The sequence below is a fragment of the Equus quagga genome, chromosome 12 (assembly GCF_021613505.1).
Source record: "Equus quagga isolate Etosha38 chromosome 12, UCLA_HA_Equagga_1.0, whole genome shotgun sequence".
NCBI classification, from domain to species: Eukaryota; Metazoa; Chordata; class Mammalia; order Perissodactyla; family Equidae; genus Equus; species Equus quagga.
The window spans coordinates 12,784,719-12,806,114 of record NC_060278.1 but is presented as its reverse complement, the minus strand read 5'-3'; the positions used below and the strand labels follow the sequence as shown (position 1 = coordinate 12,806,114).

Genomic DNA, 21,396 nt, shown 5'->3' with positions numbered 1-21,396 from the left:
TGATCATATGATCTAACAGTAAAAAAATTTTTAATTTTTGTATTTGTATTTGAATTTTATATATCTATTTATTCATTAACTTATATGTAGTCTATACTGTATGGTATATTATAAAACACATATAAAAATATAAAATTTTAAAGGATGAAATGAATGTAAGTGAATAGAAGCTTCTGCATTTTCTTCCTGAATCCAACACTTATTTTTATTTATTTATTTTTTTTTTTGAGGAAGATTAGCCCTGAGCTAACTGCTGCCAATCCTCCTCTTTTTGCTGAGGAAGACTGGCCCTGAGCTAACATCCATGCCCATCTTCCTCTACTTTATATGTGGGACACCTGCCACAGCATGGCTTGCCAAGTGGTGCCATGTCTGCACCGGGGATTTGAACCAGCGAACCCCGGGCCGCTGAGAAGCCGAACGTGCGCACTTAACCGCTGTGCCAGTGGGCTGGCCCCTGAATCCAACAATTATCTTTTGCACTGCTGGGCAATAGAAGCATCTGCTCCCCCACTTGGGAGTCCAATGTTCTAAGCCAGGAGTTTAAACCACAGAGAGCTGACCCCTGAAGTAAACCAATGCTGTCCAACGAAAATATAAAGTGAGTCAGATGTGTAATTTTATATTTTTCAGTAGTCACACTAAAAAAAGGAAAAAAACATGTAAAACTAATTTTAATAATACATTTTATTGAAACCAATATATCAAAAATATCTTTTCAACATGCAACCAATATTAAAAATTATTGTTGTTTTCCACTATTTTTTGATAGTAAGTCTTCAAAATCTAGTGTATATTTTACACTTACGGTGCATCTCAATCCATAAGCTAAACTTTCGATGGTTAAAGTGAAATGTAGTCATACCCAAACAATAAAGTTGTGTTTAATGGGAAAATATTTTACACTCTTTCAGTTTAAAAGTTTTAATTTATTAGTTAAAATTAAATACAATTTAAAATTCATGTTCTCAGCCTAACTAGCTAGGTTTCAAGCGTTCTACAGCTATATATGGCTACAGCACTGGACAGCACACCTCTACACTATACGCACTGTGAGGATTTAAAGAGTTAGAAACAGACCATGATCTAGGCTGGTTGTTCAGCAGTATCTACAATATTGAATTAGATATAGAGTATATAGAGAAGAACTCAGAGGAGTAATACAAAGAGCAGAGGCTCAAACTGTGCTCTCATCCTCAAGACCTACTAGTTGGCTTTCTTGGTGGGGATGCTGTGGTGTTTGTTTACAAGAATGTAGAATTATACTTACAACTTATCCCAAGTACATTTACAACCACTTTTACTCAACATGGACCATAAAGCTACTTCATTTGACCCAGGCTATTAACTTCTCAAGTGACTAAGGTCTGAAATTATGGTGAGATACTTTGATTCATCGAAATGATTATCAGAAATTATTTGGTGGGGCTGGCCCCGTGGCAGGGTGGTTAAGTTCGCATGGTCCGCTCAGGGTTTCGCTGGTTCGAATCCTGGGCGCGGACATGGCACCACTCATCAAGTGATGCTGAGGTGGCGTACCACATGCCACAACTAGAAGGACCCACAACGAAAAATATGCAACTATGTACCAGGGAGCTTCGGGGAGAAAAAGAAAAAATAAAATCTTTCAAAAAAAATTATTTGGTAATATTTTTTAAAAAACAAAATAAACACGGGTTTTTTAGCCTAAAGCTGTTTGTGTTATTGAATTTCCCACTTATAATTTTAAATAAAGTTACAGGTTAAAGGCAACTTTAAAATATCCATACAATTTATCTCATAAATACAATGATAAGTTGTTAATATAGTTTATCCAACTGTGATTTAATTATGTAATGCTCTTCTTTCTAAATAGAATAGAATTTACACGGGTATATATTAGTAATATTAACAGAATTCTAAATGAAATACTCAGCTCTGAATAAGGTGATTCCACCAATAGCACAAGTCACTGTTCTCATTAGCCCACGTTACTGTCTCACCTGTGCATATATATAATTCCTACAAAATTATAATCGAATGTGAATACAACTTGATATTTGGCTTCTTTACTTATAAGTATTTTTCCATGTTGCTATATATTTTTCACAAATATTGTTATTAGTGATAACATATCACACCAAGAATATGTCATAATTTACTCAAATACTCTCCTACCACTAGAATTTGATTGTCACCAATTCTTTACTAGTATCAGTAATGTTGTCAAAAGGAGTAATAAAATTAACAAATATAAAAAACAGGCTTGTTATCAGAATTTCATAACATAATCTAGATAGCTGTGCATACTCTATTCTGTCACAAAAACAAACGTTAGAAACATTACTGCAAAGAATCATGGCAAAAACAAAGTGCTGTCATCCACATTGGCAACGATTATCTGTGAGTGCAACATCTTTTAAAAAGATCATACACCACTGTTCTCCTTCATATTAGTATCTTTAAAGACTTTCCTTAGATTAACAACTCAATATTAAATAATATAATAATTACAAAATAAATATGTTCTTCAAATCGTATGTAAACTGATTTCTTTAAATTCTACGAATCCAAAATGAAAAGACCCTTTATCTTTTCTTGTAAATCTGAATTGTATACTTCTTTCCATAAAATAAATCATCTAAAGTACATTTCAAATGTGTACTCCATAAATTGCTTGAAGCTTCGATTAAGGATCCCTCAATTCCATGGAGCTAATATCCACTGAGATTCTATGCTTTTAGTATTGTCCATCACGTTGATTATTGAAACAGTTTTCAGCGAGGGCAACCCTCACTGTCCTATGTTTTGTTTTGTGAATCTCTGAAGACTGAATAAAAGAGAACATAATATGATTCTCCAGAAAGAGAAAGTCTTTTAAGAATTTTGTGGGTGGTATATATTTACAAAGAGTCAACATGAAATTACCTGCATATAATTTAACTTTAGGGCCATTCATTTCCTGCAGCAATGGTTTTTCTGGCACGTCCCTGAGTTCAATATCTATCTTGTCACCTGGCATCTTTTTCTAACCAAGTTCAAGACAGAGGTCAGGACTCTCCTCTGGCATCTCCATTAACAGGACCATGTACGTCACCCTGGGGTAACGGACCTACTTATGACCGTACTCAAAAGCCTGTGGGATCCGATTATTTGAGAAGCGTTCCTCGCCTGTTTTAGCACATAGACTTGCATACAGTCTAGGAACAGCGGACAGAGCGGGGCAGGGACTGGACGGATCACTGTTCCTTTTAATGCCTAAGCAACAGCCTCTGGCTCTGCTGTCAATTATAGGCCTGACTATTCCTCTGGATGATAAGTGGTAAAAGGTTTTTAGATAATAGGAAAACGGGCATGAAAAAAAATTGTTATTATAAGAGAAAAGCAGCTTTTAAAGATATTCCGGGGTCAAAGTAGCACTGTAAGTACTTGAGGGACTTCCTCCCAAACCCCAAGCCAAATATGGACCAAAGATAAACCGCAAAGAGAGAAAATCATCAACCTGTAGCCAGGATCAAAGACTAGTTAAGTATCTCTGTGGACAAAAACAAATGGAAACCTGCAGCGGCAGGCAGAGCTCCAGCCCCAGGCCTCCTGGGCTCGGCACCTCCAACCAGGAGGCAGAGGAGGTGAGCAGCTGGACTCGCACGGTGGTGGGGACCAACAGTACTCCACGAAAGGCTCGGAGCAGAGCCAGGCTCCCTGGGTTGCAGTGGACTCTACCACCCGAGGAAAAAAATGTAAAAGTGAGAAGGCCACTGCCTGAGGCTGCAGCTTATAAAATATTACGTATCTGAGACGTTAAGAGCCGCGGTTCAGCCCCACAGCCAGACCAGGCCAAGCAACCTGCAGGCTTGGTATCTGGATCTGCAATGGCCTCAATACCACCTCAGGAGGGAGCCCTAAGCCGCCTGTCCAAGGCCTCCTTCTTGTCTAGGTGTCTCAGGGAAGGGGTGACAGCCCCTGGAAAGCCCCAGGAAGGGGTGAATAAAAAGGAGGCAGAAACTCCCAATCAAGGTGAACCCAAAAACTAAAATTCTACCTAAAGAAATACAACCTTTCAATTACGAAAGAAATTATTTCCTTCAGTTTAACCACCTATGTGCAATTCTTCCTAATAATCTCAAAGTCTAAAACATTTTTATATCACAATGATAGGCCTGAACCAGCACAACTGCACACTGGAGCCCCGCTTTAAGAGTCTGTAACAACTTCTGGGTCCAATTTTAATTAAATTAATCCTGTGGTCCATATTACCAAAGCCGGCATACCCCAAATCATCTTATGTTTTCAGCTTCCAGAAATTTCCTGCTGCTGACTTTGATGAGCCCAGGGAATTATTTACAGTAACCTCAAATCACGCTTAGCGTAGTTCCAAGACAACCATAAGTATGGTGGCTTGGGTCTTCTCGAGGGTGGACTCAGCCCATATCTAAAGACCACGAAACCAAATAGGCCCCTCGGCTTGCCAATATTTTTCTTAAACAGCTTTATTGAGGTATAATTGCTATCCAAAGAACTGTGGTTTTTAAAAAATTTTTTTAATAACCTGATGGCTGTGGAGACAATCAACAAGTAATTATTTCCCTTGTGCATTTTATTTTAAGGCATTTCAGAAAAACAATTTAGAGGGAATATATATTCAGGGGTACTCTAAAAGAAGACCGCAAATTAAGTTGAAAGTAGGTATGAGAATTATTTATGATTTTGGCTTTACATAAGAATAAAACCTCCAGTGAGTACTATTAACCAAAAACTTAACCGGTTGTTTCGTAATCCCCACTGTTGGACATAAATAAAACAGGCTGGATGACCACCTGTTGGGAGAGCTACAGAAGAGATTCCTACATGAGGAAACAGGTTAGATATTGGTGAAGTCTCTTCCAACTGCAGGATTCTATTATCAGTTCTTTAATTTTTGTTTTTGTTGTTTTTTTCGCATCAGCAAAGAATTCTTAACATCTCTGACCCCAGTGCAATTTCTTTCTTTTGCCAAGACTATTTAAAACAACAATAGCTAGGCATACGAACCATCAATATTGAGCTCTACTTCTTTTCCTCAGTTGCTTATGAAATTACAAAAGGCAAAGGCAAAAAGATTGGCAATTAATCACCCAGTCCAAAGGAAAGCAGGACTTACTGGGAGCGATGGAGAGGTGACAGAGGCGGCTAGTAAAAAAGGGTGACGCAGGAACCCGTGATTGACATCACACAGAGTCCAAAGAGGGGCATGCAAACAGAACTGCATCTGGAAATCTCTTTTTAAAATCATTTAATTAAACATATTATAATAAGCAAAATAGATGGCAGGAGAGAATACAGTGAATGTTCCACGGCTAGCAATGTATTTGATGGATGAGTTTCTGAATAAATAGGGAGAAGGGGCAACCTCAAAGTTAACATTTACAAAGTAGGAACACTGGTGATTTCTTGGTCAGAGCATCATTAAAGACCTAATATATTAAGTTAAAACACTGTGAGAATCATAAAATATAACAGGCAAGTAAGCAAAAGTAAATGATCAATTTGAATTAAACTGATTACCTAAAAACACCCTGAGCAGGCCTCTACGCACGGATGTTCTGCACCCATTGTTCCTAGAAGAGCAGCGAGGACTATACCAACAGCCTTCACAGGCCAAGAGAAGAACGGACAAAACGTACAGACAACTAACTAGGGAGATGATAGCTAGCACAATTGGAACAATCTAAAAACAAAACAAGGGGCTGGCCCCGTGGCCGAGTGGTTGAGTTCGCACGCTCCGCTGCAGGCAGCCCAGTGTTTCGTTGGTTTGAATCCTGGGCGCGGACACGGCACTGCCCATCAAACCACACTGAGGCAGCATCCCACACACCACAGCTAGAAGGACCCACAACGAAGAATATACAACTATGTACCGGGGGTCTTTGGGGAGAAAGAGGAAAAAATTTAAAAATCTTTAAAAAAAAATACTAAAAAAAAAATAAAAACAAACCAAAATAACAAAAACTACACTTGCTTAAAAAAAAACTACTAAAAAAAAATAAAAACAAACCAAAATAACAAAAACTACACTGGCTTAAAAAAGAAAACTACAAACTATGTCCCTGACAAAAGGAAAACAGTAATCAGTGATTTTATCCAGAAATATTTAGATAGATCTACACAACACAGAAATGTTAACCCTCTGAGGCCGTGCTATCCAGTGTGGTAGCCATTAGCCATCTTAGAGCACTTGAAATGTGCTAGTACAACTCAGAAACCAAATTTTTACTTTTATTTGATTAATTTATATTTAAATTTTTAAAACAGTACTTGATTCAGGGAAGAAGTGGGTACATGAGTCTACTTGTTGGCTACACATCTTACAAAACCTCACTTCAGATCAAGTATTTTCAATCAAAATTTAGCATCTGAATTGAAGTCTGCTAGAAGTATAAATGTAAAATACATACAGGATTTTAAAGACCTAGCAAAAGAGACAGAATGTGAAATGTCTCATTAACAAGTTTTTAAAATGTGATTATATGTTGAAATAATGTTGTTTTTCTTTTTCTGCTTTATTTCCCCAAACCCCCACTGTACACAGCTGTATATCTTAGTTGCAGGTCCTTCTAGTTGTGGGATTGAAATAATGTTTTTGATACATTGGATTACATAAAATATAATGTTAAAATTAATATCTCCTGTTTGTTTTTTACTTTTTTAAATGTGGCTTTTAGAAAATTTTAAAGCACATATGTGGCTCGTGTTACATATCAGTCACAAAGTACGGTTGGCTTGAAAAAGTCTGCCATCTGTCAAAAATCTGAAAGATGTCAATCAGGATTTGTAAGTAAAATATTACCTTATCTCCTAGTGTCACAAAATATTAGTCTACTCAGAATTTGTATACTTACATATTCCAAAGTCATTTGTGTCCTCTTCACACAGAGGATTGTTACAAATGATTATAAAGCGTCCTCTGAGTTACCGCAGACTACGGTAATGTTTAATGGTCATTCCACCATCCAGAGTAAGTAAACAAGTAACTGAAGGATGCCAACTCATCACAGACTTCTTGATTCCTTTTGTGTCCAGATTCTCTCACCAGTATGTTAAATAATACTTTTGCTTCTATGAGAGCTGAATAAGGGGATCTTTAGTATAGCAGAGATGTTTATAAGACTAATTTTATAGAACAATTTTATGTTGATATATGTGTGTGTGTGCATATATATAGATGTAAGCTTATAAATTTTCCTCTGAAAGAAAAACATCAGAACTCCGTGCCTTCACAGTGCTTTTCCAACCTTTTTCAGGCCATGGCACTTCACAATTAGACGCCCTGGAATGAACTGTTAAGACTGCTCGAGCAAGGGCACTGCTCTCAGCACACCTGCTTGCTACACACCAGTTGGGAAGCTGGTCTTAAAGGTCCCTGGCAAAATACTGCAAAAAAATCTCTCAGCTGTATTTTATTTTCGCCTGACTCATATTTTATTCTTACTTATGCCTACCGTTGTGAAAATACAACCCCTCAATATTTTTAATGACAATATCCAAAGAAGGCCACAAGATGGAGATGTTACTCCATTACCACTTATATTTGTATTTATGCAGTTTTTCCTGTGTATATTTCCCTCTCCCTGTTTATACCTACTTTCTCCCTCAGTGATAGTCTCAGCTACTACCTCTAACATTATTCTGATTCCTCTGGCACTTGCTTTAACTAGTTTTATTACAGAAATATTATATAACAAATATTTTTATCATCCTTGTTTTTAATATTAAAAGCAGGTGAATAATTAGAATATTTTCTTCTAGCACAATATTTTCCTACCTCTCTAAAATTAAGATAATTTTTATTTATATATCTTTCTCCCATAGATAAAAAAATCTAAAAATTTGCTACCCACAAAGTAGTAAGTACCCCAGAAGTCATTTACTGGAATACATTCTGGTACTGTGTAAGGCTACAGATTTACTTCATGTTGCTAGCCCTCCAAACTTCTCTGGAACTCTTCTTTGAAAACAGTTCTCAAACCAATTTATGAGCCTAACATGAAATTCATGTTCGGATCTCTTTATCAACCCGATCTGTTTTTACCCAGCTTGCTCACCCAATTTAGTCATCATATTTAGCTCCATGTGACTATTAGCTGTAACTAAAACTCAAATCCATCTTGAAGGTTTACTATTAATGAAGATAATCTGACAAATAGGCTGCAGGCTTTGAAGGCAATTCAAAATAAGAAGTTTCAACGATGTTTTGAGAGATGGCAGCATTGCTGAAAACCTGTGAAGCTTTCCACAATAACTGATTTCAAGATCAACCTAATTTACTCTAAGTTTAACCTCATATACTTCCAAAGACGTGACACGAAGTCAGACACTAATTCTGCAGAATTCCCACAGCCCTGCACAGCATGGCAGTCTTTTGGACTTTACAAATGTCTAAACTAAAATGCTTTATGTAAACACAGGAAATCTATTTCCTACTGTAGATAAGAGGTCCATAGCAAAATACTATAAGATATGATATACTTAACTACAAGTAAAATCACAATTTCCAGTCATCCCGCATTATACATATATACATTAGTTTCCTTAAATCAAATTTAATCACCAAATATTAACAAAAAATACTACTTAAAGTCAGAGAAGAACCTAAATACTAATCTTTTTATGTGTTAACTAAAAGTGTGGCAATTGAAAATAACTGTAATAAGATTTGCGATTTTTTTAATTCCCTGAAGTCAAAGGCTTCTTGGTAACGTATAAATTCAATTGGTCCTGGGATAGCTTTTTAGTCCTTAAAGATTGCTAGAAATAAGAAGTATCTTCCTTAACAGTCATGTATGTGGACCCTAGGATTTCTCTATGGTCTGTTCAGACCTTCTCAGTATAGGATAATAATGATCTTTCTGCTCTTAACTCATTTTCTTCTGGTGAGCAAGATTGGCCCTGAGCTAACATCTGTTGCCAATCTTTCGCTTTTTGCTTCAGGAAGATTGTCACTGAGCTAACATCTGTGCCAATCTTTCTCTTTTTGCTTGAGGAAGATTGTTACTGAGCTAACATCTGTGCCAGTCTTTCTCTATTTTGTATGCAGGATGCTGCCACAGCATGGTTTGATGAGCAGTGTGTAGGTCTGTGCCCAAACCAGGGAACTATGGGCCAGCAAAGCAGAACACGTAAACTTAACCACTACGCCAGCAGGACAGCCCCCTGGTCTTAGCTCTTTTTTACTACTGCTCACTGTACATGCCACAGTAGATATGCAGCTTTTTAAAATTCTTGTGCCTTCTATGACCAGGAGCTGTATGTATTCCAGAATTTGTTTAACTGAGGAAATTACTCCTTTGTAGAATTGTAGTGCTTGCTCTCAAGGGCATTTTAATACTGCTTCTTTTCCATTGTATACTGCTGCTCACTCTATGACATGCCTTTCATTTAATTCTTGATCTCAGACTCTTACGTTTAATATTTAATTCAAATTCTACAGCTGACTGTGTAGCTGCAGAGAGCTTTCTGCCTACTGCCTCAGTGGCACTACAATGGGCATCCGTCTAATAATGAAGCATATTGTTTTATACACATATTCTCTCTAACTGGAAACGTGGCCCAGGGCATGCCCTTACTTTTGCAACATGCCTGATTACCTATGAAATTCCAGCTGCTGGATGGTGGTTCTCAGAAATGCTTACTGAATAACTGAACGAATCCTAACCTTATTTAACTTGGTATTAAGGAGGATGGGAATGAGACACAAATTCTAGATTAAATTTCCAATTAAGTCCTAATGATATTCTTAGATAAAAATTTCAGTGACTATAAGTAAAAATCTCAAATATTGAACTCTTAAAGTGGAACAGTATGATGTTACTTAAAACACAGTAATTGTATTTTTTACATTCATTACTATAGGACCCATCTTTCACAAGTATTTTGATGAAAATAAAGAAAGGTTTTGAAAATAAATATGATTATAGCTTCATTATAACATGGTCTAGGGTCCTGCTTCACCCAATCAGAAGTCTCTCTTTTCACTGCAACTCTTTTCTTCCATCTCCGCACATTTCTATACAAGAAAGCCTTAGAACTGTTTCTAATTCTGGGTGGAATTAACTGATGTCATTACTATCCAAATAGATTCAATAACGCCTGGCTTAGAAAAAGATTCCCAAGACCATAGAGTAGCAGTTCGTGGCATAAGTAGTTCGTTGATAGAAAACATAACAAAGCTGAGAACAGGCTTAGTCTAGATACTGGGCATCTTATGAAACTACTTGTATTGGTGTTGCTTGTAACTGCCACATAAGTTCTCCTCTCAGCAACCATCACATCAAACATGGACCCTCCTCACCACTCCAACCCCCCGTTTCATTCCTGACACTGAATAAAACATATGATTTTGAAATTCATCACATTACACCAATCACTGGGTAAACTGGTAACCTACACAAAAAGAGTTTAGAATATATGTCTAAGAATAATTGTAATAACAGAGGCCAATTCCAATTTCCCAGTTCAACTTAGCGTATATCTATGAATAAGATAAAAGATTCTAGGAGTGTTCTCATAAATCCTGTAAAGACAAAAAACCTCAGAATGGCATAAAAGGAAAAAGGAAACTCAGAACTACAAGGATTTCTGTTTCATCAGTTCCGGATTATGCGGCAAATTTTCACATTAGACTTGCTTTATCCCATAAAATATGCCCAGGCAACCGCCACTAAACAGCTCGTACACAAGAAAAGAAAACTAATTTTACAACATCCAATCTGATGCAAAGATGGATACAAGTAAAACTAGTATTTACTCAGCTCTATGCATGATATGCCTACATCAGACGTATAGAAGACCAGAAGAACGCAGACTGAAGTATATTCAACGAACACCACAAGCTCAGTGGAATCCACCAAAGGTTCATTGGAGATAACTGATAATCACAGTATGTGTTCACCAGTCATTGATGAAAGAGATCTTCATCTCTATTTCTAAAAAGGACTATGCCAGGGTTTGAGAAGGCCCCATTCTGACTTTATGCTTTTTCCCATCTAAAAACACCAAGAGGACACAGAAGTCGGGCAGACAGAAATCAAATACCACCTTTATTGCTGAAAAGCTGCTGGAGAATTTAGATTAAGTATGAGGGCCAAATGGGCTTGCTAGCATTTTCTGCCCTCGCCTGTCCAGTCTAGACTTTGAGATAGCATGCTCAAGAGAAAGTCCGGCCAGCATCACGGCTTTGCTAGTCTGGGGCAGAGAAAGTGTCTGCCACAGCTTATAGCTTTTTGAGTGACTGGCTTTCCCCAATCAAGCAAAACAGACCAAAGGCAATCGCCCTGCACGGAAAGATGTAAGAGATGGGTCAAGAGATCAGCAGCGTCTCTTTAGGGCAGTCCCTCCCCCTGGACATAGGATGAGTGGGCATAACTGCCCCTACCTAACACAGGCTGCTATTCTGCACATTTGAAATACAGATTGAAAGAGCTTAAAGGGTTTATTAATTCTGATTAAAAAGTGAAAATCCAATATTTTGTAAGCACGTCACTTAATAATAGCTTTTCTTCTTTTAACCAAGTTTCAGCCTTCATTTAATGTAAGGATGCAGTTATAAATAAATTTTATAAGAGAAAGAAGCACATTTCCTAGCTCTATTAATAGGAATCTGTAATGACTGACTGGCACCAGGAAGACGACTCTGACTTCTTCAGAAAGTAAACAGTGCAAAACTGAAAATAACTTAGCTTAACACAAGTTCAACTCCCAGATTTTTAAATGACTATGAAATATTTATTGTTGGCTAGAACACTGTACAAAGCATGGAAAGTCACGGTCCCAAAAGACAATAGAAAAAAAACCACAATTGCCATTGATCCCACAAGGAATACAGGGGTACAAGGAGCAGGAGCTGTTAGAGGAAATATAAATAATGTGTGGAGAGCCAGAATTGACGTTACTAATGAAAGATACCTCAATTATACATCTCTTTTCCTTCACTCCTCTAATCTTCCACCCTACCTCCTCTGAAAAGATGCAAAATCCAAATTGGGATGCCCATGAACCACTGCAGTCATTCTAAAAATAGGATGAACCTCTGGTATGTTACCTCTATGCACCCCTCCCATGAAGACTTCTGGAATCCATTCCAAAGCTTCTAGAAGCAATCTGAAATCTAGAAATCTACAGAAAGGGGTTCCTTCACTGTACGAGGGCTATAAAAGCCCAAATATAAATATAACCTGTTGAGTAAAAACTGTCCAGCAACAACTCATTCGGGGAACTACTCTTTAGTTTTAGTTACCATGTTTATATTTCTTCATTCAATAAATATTTAAGTGTCTACTATATGCTTAACTACGAAGTAAATAAATAAAGATAATATTTGTCCTAAAAATGAAGCAACTAACTTGCCCCAGGTCATAAGTCAGAGGGTGGCCTGGTCCAAGTTCTAAAAGTCATTGATTATTCCAATTTCAGAGTTTAGGAAGTGACCGAGCTAACTATTTTAGACCTGGTAGAATGGGGTAACGTGGCCGCCACAGGCAGTCACTTTCATCCCTGGCTTCTAGTCTCAAGTGTGCATATCTCAAAAGAATTTTTTACATTAACTGTTTCCAATTCTTCCCCTTCCTTCTCTGCTGAACCCAATCTACCCAGACTATTGACCTCACCACGCCACTGAAACAGCTCTTGCTGTGGTAGCCAGTGACCTCTGCACCGTTAAATTCAACAGGCAATTCTCAGAACTCACCTTATTTGAATTATCATCGGCATTTAACTCAGCTGATCACTTTCTCCTCTTAAAAATACTTTCTTCACTTGACTTGAAAGAGACCATCTTTTCTTGGTTTGCCTCCTACTTCACTGGCTGTTCCTTCTCCATCTCCTTTGCTGATTCCTCCTCATCTCCCTGACTCTTAAAGTTGGGAATCTCCATGGCTTAGCTCCCAGACCTCTCATCTCCTTTTACATCCACTCTCCTGGTGAACTTACGCAGTTCCCAGTTTCCTGGCTTCAATTTACCTTCAAAGTGCCGGGGACTCCCAAATTTACATCCTCAGCCCTAAGCCTTTCTTCCTGTAGCTCGAGACCTTTATAACCAACTGCCTGTATGCCAGCTCCGCTTGAATATTTAATAGACGCCTCAAAATCAACATGACCAAAACCAAATTCCTATTTTCCCCGAACCAAACCTGCTTCTATTGCAGGCTTCTCCATCTCAGTAAGTGGCAACTGCAATTAGACAACCATTTATTCAGTTACTGAGGTCAAAAGCTTTACAATTATCCTCAACTTGTCCTTTTTTCTCACATCCCACATTTAATCAGTAAAATTTTGTCAGCTCTATGTTCAAACTAAATCCAGAATCAGACTACTTTGCACCACCCAGGTCCACTCCACATTCTATACCACAAATTCTACACCACAAACATCCCTCTAAGTAACTAATGACGTACATACAGACAATCCTGAGCACAATAAAGTGATCATTTTGAAATTTATGTCAACTCATGTACCTCTTCTGTTCAACCTGCCCCTCCCCCCAGTAGATCCCCAACTTACTTATAAGTAAGAGCCCAAGTTTTTATACTGGCTTACAAAGCCCTACAAGATCTTCCCCTGATCCCCAGGACTCTAATCTCAACTCTTATTACTGTCCTCATCTCTCACCCTGCTCCAGCCACACTGGCTGCCTTGCTATTCCTCAAACACCAAGCAAGCTCCTGCCTCAAGGCCTTTGCACATACTTTCTGCCTTCCTTGAACACTCTTCCCCCACTTACTGACGTGGCTCTTCCCCGTACTTCCTTCAGAGGCCTTCTCTGACCATCTGACATTTATATTTACTTGTTTGGTTGTTTACCATCAGTTCGCCCCTAATAAAATGTGAGTTTCATGGGTTTTGTTTTATACACCGGCCAACTCCCAGCGCTTACACTTTAGTGTAAATAAACCTGTTGAATGAACAACAAACTGATAAATGCATAGAGCCACGCCACCACTCTGAGTAACCTACCTACTTTGTCCTGGTCCCTCATGGCCGGCTAGTCACCAAAAGACTGGGTGGCTCTGGCCTGAAAACTATACATTAAGGACCTAAGACAGGCTGCATTTGTCCCTACCAAATTCCTGGACCCCTGACAGTCCTCCAAGAAAGTTAAGATTCAATGTCGCATAAAGAACTTGTTCCAGTCAGTTTCCCTGCTTAGGTAGAATGAAATTTCTTCTGGCATTCTTTCCAATTTCAACACAGCTAGGCAGAGAAACACAGATTAAAGCATTTTCTGAATCCTTCTTTTCAAATTCTATGTTGACATAGAATCTTCCCGATTATCTACGCTTTTTTATTTTCCCATCTTTGCCCATATAGTTAAGTGCTCTGGCTGTCCACCCTGCCTAATTAACTCTGCAAATTAAATTGCATGAAATTACAAAATGAAAATTCTATGAGAGTTCACATGCAAGCTAGGTCACATAATCTAAAATTTAAAATACTGCTACTAAGTTTCTGTATTCTCTTAAAAGGGCTTAATTTTCCAAGAATAACTGGAAAGCACCTTCAAGATCCTTGGATAGGTTATGTGTATGACTCTCTCTAGCTACAGAATTTAATCAAACAGGATAAATTCTAACAAATATTCTCAATAATAAAGGCATTCTTAAAAGTCTTCAGAGTTATATTTTCACCAATGATTTTTATACATATTGCATCATCATTTACTTTGAAAATGAGATATATTTCGTCTCTGTGAGCAGCAAGTGGCACCAGGTGAAGGTAATGAATATAGACAGTCATTACATAATTGTTCGCATATAAGAATTTGAAGTGTGAAATGCTTATACTTGATAACTCTTACAAAAATGAAATTGTTAAAATCATGGTGCCACGGCAACAGGAATTTTATATTCAATTATATTTAAGTGAAATGTAAACTTCCATTTAGTGTTAAGCTCAACAGTAATCTAGACGGGGGAAAATGTACATCTCACATCTAGTCATGTGAAGTGTGCCTTAAATGACAATTGTTGGTAAACAATTTTTTTTACACCCACAACTATTCAAAGCATTTTATGAAGGGCTCTACCAGATCGTGTGAAATTCTAAGTCTTTCACCTCATAATCCTTAAATCAGGGAAACATCATCTCCTTGACAGTAGGATTCAGATAGAGACTGGATATCTACCCTTACCTCTCCGGGGGGGGGGGGGGCGGGGGGGGGAGGTGTAAATAGCAACAAACGGACTAAAGTCTCACGTTAAAAAAAAGGAAAGGAAAGGAAACGAAAGGAAAAGAAAAAAAGAGACGATCCTGCGTTACTGGTTGGGCTTCTCTTCCTGTAGCACCCCAAGCGCCCTTACTGCCCAGAAAACCTCACAGCTCCTTCTCTGAGTTCCACGACCCACACGGTAGGGGCTTCAAGTTCCAACAGATTTCTAAACTGTGATGCGAACCCTGAACCACGGGCTAAACAGATTCCAAAGCACAATGCAAGAGAAACTTCTGCAACACAGACGCCGACCAAAATGCACTCCTATCTTCCCAGAAAGGCAGAGGAAAGGAGGCAGCTAAAACAAGGATAAGCGTAACGGGGAAGGTGAAAATTTAGGGAGCTAGCAACTCTTTCCTACGTTCAGGGGGCAGGAAAGGAAAGGGTGGGTGGACAAGATCTACCCACACTCTCTTCCTTCTTCCTCCAGCACAGCTGGGTGGGAGGATCTGCCCCAGGATGGAAGAGGTTAGAGAAGGTATCACCGCCACCACAGGCGGGGACACCGTCCAGCCTGTCACTGGGACGGGAGCTTGAGAAGGGAACAGGGCGGTGAGGAATGGGGGAGGCGGACCATTCCTTCTGAGGCTGGCCCGGGGAGACCCAGGCGGACCGCGCAGAGGAGGGCAGCCAGTGCCCAGCGTGACCAAGTCCTGCCGGCCTCCCTGGGAGGAAGCGGGTCCAAGCGCGCCCCAGCCCCTCCTTTCCGCCGCGATCGGCACGTTTCTGCCCGGCAGGCGCCGGGGGAGGCGCGGCGCTCGGTGGGCCGGCGGCCCGCTCACCTGCTGGACCCCGAGGAACTCGTAGAAGTTGAGCTGCACCTCCTCCACCAAGTCGAACAACTCCAGGTCGCCGCTCTCCCAGCCGCGCGCCGGCCCCGCGGCCGCCAGCAGCAGCAGCAGCAGCAGCGACAGCCGCGGCGGCGGGCACGGCACGAGCGGGAACCGGCGGCGCCGAGGCAGCTGGGCCGGCGCGGAGCAGGCAGCCGGCATCGCGCTGGGCTGGGGAAGGTCACCCGCCGCGCAGCGCCGGCGGCCGAGAGCGCGGACGTGGCGGGCAGCGCGGGCTGCGGGAACGGAGCCTCGCAGGCAGAGGCAGGGCGGCCGCCTCGGAGTCGCCGGCGCAGCGGCCCCGCGGCCCAACGGCCCAGGGGCAGGGCAGGGGCGGCGGGAGCGGGCTGACCGGCGCGAGCGCGCGGCCCGGGCGCAGCCGCTCTCCCTGCGCGGACCCTCGCCCCAGGGCCTACAAACAGCTGGAGAGCCCCGCCGGGCGCCGAGGTTGCAGAGGGGAGCGGCTTCCCCTCGCCTCAGCCTATCCCCGGCCTCGCTTCCGGTGACATCACGTCTCCTAGCAACCGCGGGTGAGGGGGCGGGGCCGGAAGTGGGGAAGCCGGGCACCGAGATCTGGGCCTCCCAGAAATGCCTGTCAGTTGCTGCTGGGCACGGAGGAGCTGTGTATGTGTTTCCGCAGATTAAGAGATCTGGGCGATGATACACGTCCTGTATCTACCTGGAATATCCAAACTATAGAGTTCCCCTGAAACAGCTACCTTCTGACCCTCGCTCAGATATTGAAATCTAAAAGCATGTTTGAAGACTGATTTATTGATTACTGCCTGTGTACCGTACCTTTCATTATTCCATCAACAAAGACACAGGAGGAATTGAACGCAGGGCATGAAAGGGGCCAATATAGTGAGTAGACTACAGTGTCCTTTTAAGAGAGGTGGAGCAGGAATGTGTCAAAATTGACCATAGAGGAGCGATTTAAAAATGGAGTCGGAGCTGCCTTTCCAGAGAAACGGTCTTGCTGACTTGAACCCTGGAGACGACCAAAATGGCAATTGTTTTACAAGCAATTGTTTGAGAAGTCAGCAGGAGAACAGACATCCTGATCACAAAGACTAAGGACTGTGGACTTTCTGAAGATGGAATCAATAGTCAATGTTCAGCTAACAATAGCTCTCTGCCCCTAACTCCAATTAGAATTCTTTTAATACAACCTCCTGTTTTTGCTTTTGAAAGCCCCTGACTTTTACTTTCTAGTGGGACACGATTTTGGTTTCTACCTGAATCTGTGCTCCCCAAATTGCAATTATTGAGACCTCAAATAAACTTTTCATGTTTCTTTCACTTTATGCCTCTCATTTGTTGACAAATGGAATTTGAACCAAGACAGAAAGTATACTTCTAATTATAAATTAAGGTTTCCAGGCATAATACCGTTAAATAGGCAGCCTGGTAGAAATTAATCAGGGTGACTCAACCATAAGCTTAGAGGAAGTGTAGCCTATCCACCTTAGCCCACTTCCAATGGGGGTTCCTTTCCCAACTGAAGTCTATTTTCAAATAAGGCTAAGGCTAAAAGCTAAGGCTAAAAGCCTCTTCTCTTTCCCACCAATATCTCGCCTCCTACTTTTAGATTCTGTTCAGTCTCTTTGTAATTTGTTTTTCTCCACCACTGTTGCTTTCTCTGGCGGGAACCTTGTTTTCTTCTTAGCCTTCTCTCATTTCTCCTCCCTGACTCCCTACTCTTCTTGAGTAAGTAGAAGGGAAGAAAACATACTTTTATAACTCAGGGTGCTCTCCCAGTTTTGAAAGTTGGAACTTATGCTTTTTCCCATCTTGGATCTGGCCAGTTAAACCAAGCTCAATAGGATAATGATAAAGCTACTTTCTCTCTCATAGTAAGAATATACTATGTTTGACAAAGGTTAGGACAACAGTATCTAGGAAGTAAATCCTAATGAAGAAATCCTTCTATTATTTCAGAGTTTTAAAAATGTTTTCAAATAATCATAAATGAATGCAAATATATCTTGCTTAAAAATAATATATCTGCTTGAATTAATCACATTCCAGATTCAGCATGAGGCTTGCCTTTCAAAGATACAAGAGCAGGGATGTTTTAGTCTGCTAGGGCTACTATAACAAAATACCATAGACTGGGTGGCTTAACCAATAGATATTTATTTCTCACAGTTCTGGAGGCTGGGAAGTTGGAGATCAGGGTGCTATGACAACTGAGTTCTAGTAACAGCCCTCTTCCGGACTGCAGACCCCTGCCTTCTTGCTGTACGCTCACACGGTGGGAGTAGGGGCGAAGGAGAGAGAGAGAGAAAGTGATCTCCTGTTTCCTTTTATAAGGGCACTAATCCCACAGTGGGGGCTGTACCATCATGACCTCATCTAAACCAATCATCTCCCAAAGGCCCCACCTCCAAATACCATCGAATTGGGGATTAGGACCTCAACATATGAATTTGGGGGGCACACAAGCATTCAGTCTACAGCAAGGAGTATGAGCTTTTCTGTGTGTCTCAGTGCTGAGCACAATGCACAGCACATGCCAGCATTTGATTATAGTCATGCGTCGCTTAATGACGGGGACATGTTCTGAGAAATTCATTGTTAGGTGATTTCGTTGTTGTGTGAACATCATAGAACGTACTGAAGGGGAGCAAAATTTGCCACCCCAAAATGTGTCTCTTTAACATGAGGATTATTTTAGGCTGATTATTTTTAAGAAATACAAGACTTGGAAAATTTTTCCTATTACTTTTCCCTTAACTGCCTAAAGGAATTCAAATAAAAAAACCTGTCTTAGGAAGCAAGCTGGCACCTTAGCATCACATGAACTAGGTGATAGACTGGGAAGAAGCTAGAAAAGCCTGTTTGTTGGGCTTCCCTCTGTGTTCTTCTGTTTCCGTGTGGCAAGACAAAGACTTGTTTTCCCAATGTTTGCTCCTTTTCACCTACCTGTGAAATCCTCATCCTCCACATCTTCTTTTGTCTTTAGCTGAGGATGGTATTTAAGGTGAGGGCTTTGGCCATTTTGGCAAGTTACTCAGTTTTCCTGGATTTCTCCTGTGTATACATGTTATTAAACGTTCATTTGTTTTTCTCCTGTTAACCTGTCTCATGTCAGTTTAATTCCTAGACCAGCAAGAAGAACCTAGAAGGGGAGAGGAAAATTTCTTCCTCCCCTGCAGTACTTACACAAACCTAGATGGTATAGCCTACTACACACCCAGGCTCTACAGTACTAACCTAATGGGACCACCGTCATATATGGGGTCTGTCATTGACTGAAACATCATTACGCAGCGCATGACTGTAGTTGAATTGAACCCTGTGAATACCTTCCCACCACCACCATTTCCCCTACTACAGTTTTTTAGTTTGCTTTTTGATATATCAGTTTCCTTAAAGTGAATGTCATCTTTATGAAGTCTCTAAATTAGCTTACTGTTTATTTGATGAGTAGAACATCAAAGTAAGATGAAAGTAATAATCTTAAGCATTGCTTTTACATAATATCTCAACACTTATCCTTTCTCCTAATTTGATCATTGGATTAAATGCAATATAACTTTTGACCCCGGCGCCATATTGCCACAGATTTAGGGGTTTTGGTCTGATCTTTTAGCAGACAGTCTAGTGTTTCCCTCTTGAGTTCTACTCTCACATTGTCCAACAACCCCAGGGACTTACTGCATTGAAAGTCTCTTTCCCAGGCCAAGCTAAAACAGAACCGGAGGACCGCTATTGCTTCTCACTGCCATAAGGTATTGCTCTTGAAGCTTCAGCCTGCTCAGTTCCAATGACACTTGTCCACTCTGAAATGAGGTCCCTGCTTGTTCTGGTCCAGGTCCCTGCAAAGACCACAGTGATATTCACATTTAGACTTCTAGTTTGACATCTTCGCTTGTTCAGTCGTTGTCCGCCAAAGGACAATGCAATTGAATCAATCTTCTTTTGCTGAGGCCTGGACTAAGTGAGCTGACGGTCACCAGCTGTTTTCTTCTCTGGTGACACTTAATGATTCTGGGCCTGGACTGATCAAGCTTGGCCTGGGCAGAGGGAGTTTACACAGGAAAAGAGAAACCAGTGAAATGTTTAACAGTCATGTGAGTTGTGTAATGGATTTGAAATATAGAGGAGCCCTAAACATATAGCCAGCTTTCCCACAGGACATTTGCTGAATTCTGGGGGTGTTGCAGGAGGCTGAAGGACTGGGCCTGGCAGGCAGAGTAAACTCTCCCCGCATTCTGCTAGTGCATACAAAATGCGCTCTGCCTAGAAGGAGGAGCCTGCCTCAAATACACAGGCAGTCTTCCCCCTCAAGACGTTTGCAATGTTTCTGAAGTCGTGTGAGTAGGAGCCTAAAGATCTAAGTTTAAAACTTCTCAAAGGGAGAATTGAATCTGCAGGCTGAGGAGATAGAAACCTTGCAGTCTCTCTATCAAAAGCCCAAAGGAATCACCCCCAAGGAACTGAGAGAAACCAGTGTGGGCTGAATCTTATTAAAACTGCACCCCAATCCCAACCCAGCTGATCCCTGACCCTCACCCTATTTGTCTGTTTTCCTCTCTAGGGGAAGATAATATCATCTGTGTCGTCTATAGTTTTTTTTATGTACAAGTCTGGCGTATGATAAAAAAAAATTATAAGATGTGGGAAGAGCAGGAAAATTTGACCAATAATCAAGAGGGAAAAAAATACCTAGTAGCAGACCACCAGATAAGCCCGATCTTGGAGTCCAGATAAGAACTTTAAGATAACTATTATAAAATAGAGAGATTGATTATAAAATAGAGGAAAAGGGGACAAAATGGATGAAAAGATGCAGAATTTCAAGAGAAAATTATATCCGTAACAAAGAATCAGTGGAAAAATTTCAAATTCGAAAATATAATATCTGAAATCAAGCACTCAATGGATGGGTTTAACAATAGGCTGGACGCAGCAGAACAGAAGATTAGTGAATTTGAGGACAGGTCAAGAAAACATATCCACACTGAGTACAGAGAGAGAAAACAAAGGAGAGACAGAACAGTGCTTAAAAGGCATGTGGGACACAGTGAATAAATCTAGCATATAGGTAACTGGAGTCCTAGAGAAAAAGGAGACAGAGAATGAAGCAGAAGGAATATTTTTAGAGACAATGGCCAAGAATTTTACAAAATGAATGAAAGACATGAAACCAAAGATAAAAAAAATTAGCTCAAAATAGATCAGAGACCTAAATATAAGAGCTAAAACCATAAAATTCTTATTTTAAAAAAATAAGAATAAATCTTAATGACCTTGGGTTAGCTAATGGTTACTTAGATATGACACCAAAAAGCATGTGACAAAGGAAAAAATAGATAAATGGTCTATATAGAAATTTAAGAC

The 21,396-nt window shown here is 40.3% G+C and overlaps 1 protein-coding gene across 1 annotated transcript in view; it reads right to left on the bottom strand.

Moving 5' to 3' along the window:
• DNAJC1 (DnaJ heat shock protein family (Hsp40) member C1) overlaps nucleotides 1-17,137 on the bottom strand; it is a 189,275-nt gene extending 172,138 nt beyond the window's left edge. Inside the window, exon 1 of the mRNA XM_046679949.1 lies at nucleotides 16,000-17,137. Coding sequence (XP_046535905.1) covers nucleotides 16,000-16,209 — 210 coding nt within the window. The 5' untranslated portion in view covers nucleotides 16,210-17,137. The remainder of the gene's footprint in view (nucleotides 1-15,999) is intronic.
• Nucleotides 17,138-21,396: the final 4,259 nt, after the last annotated feature.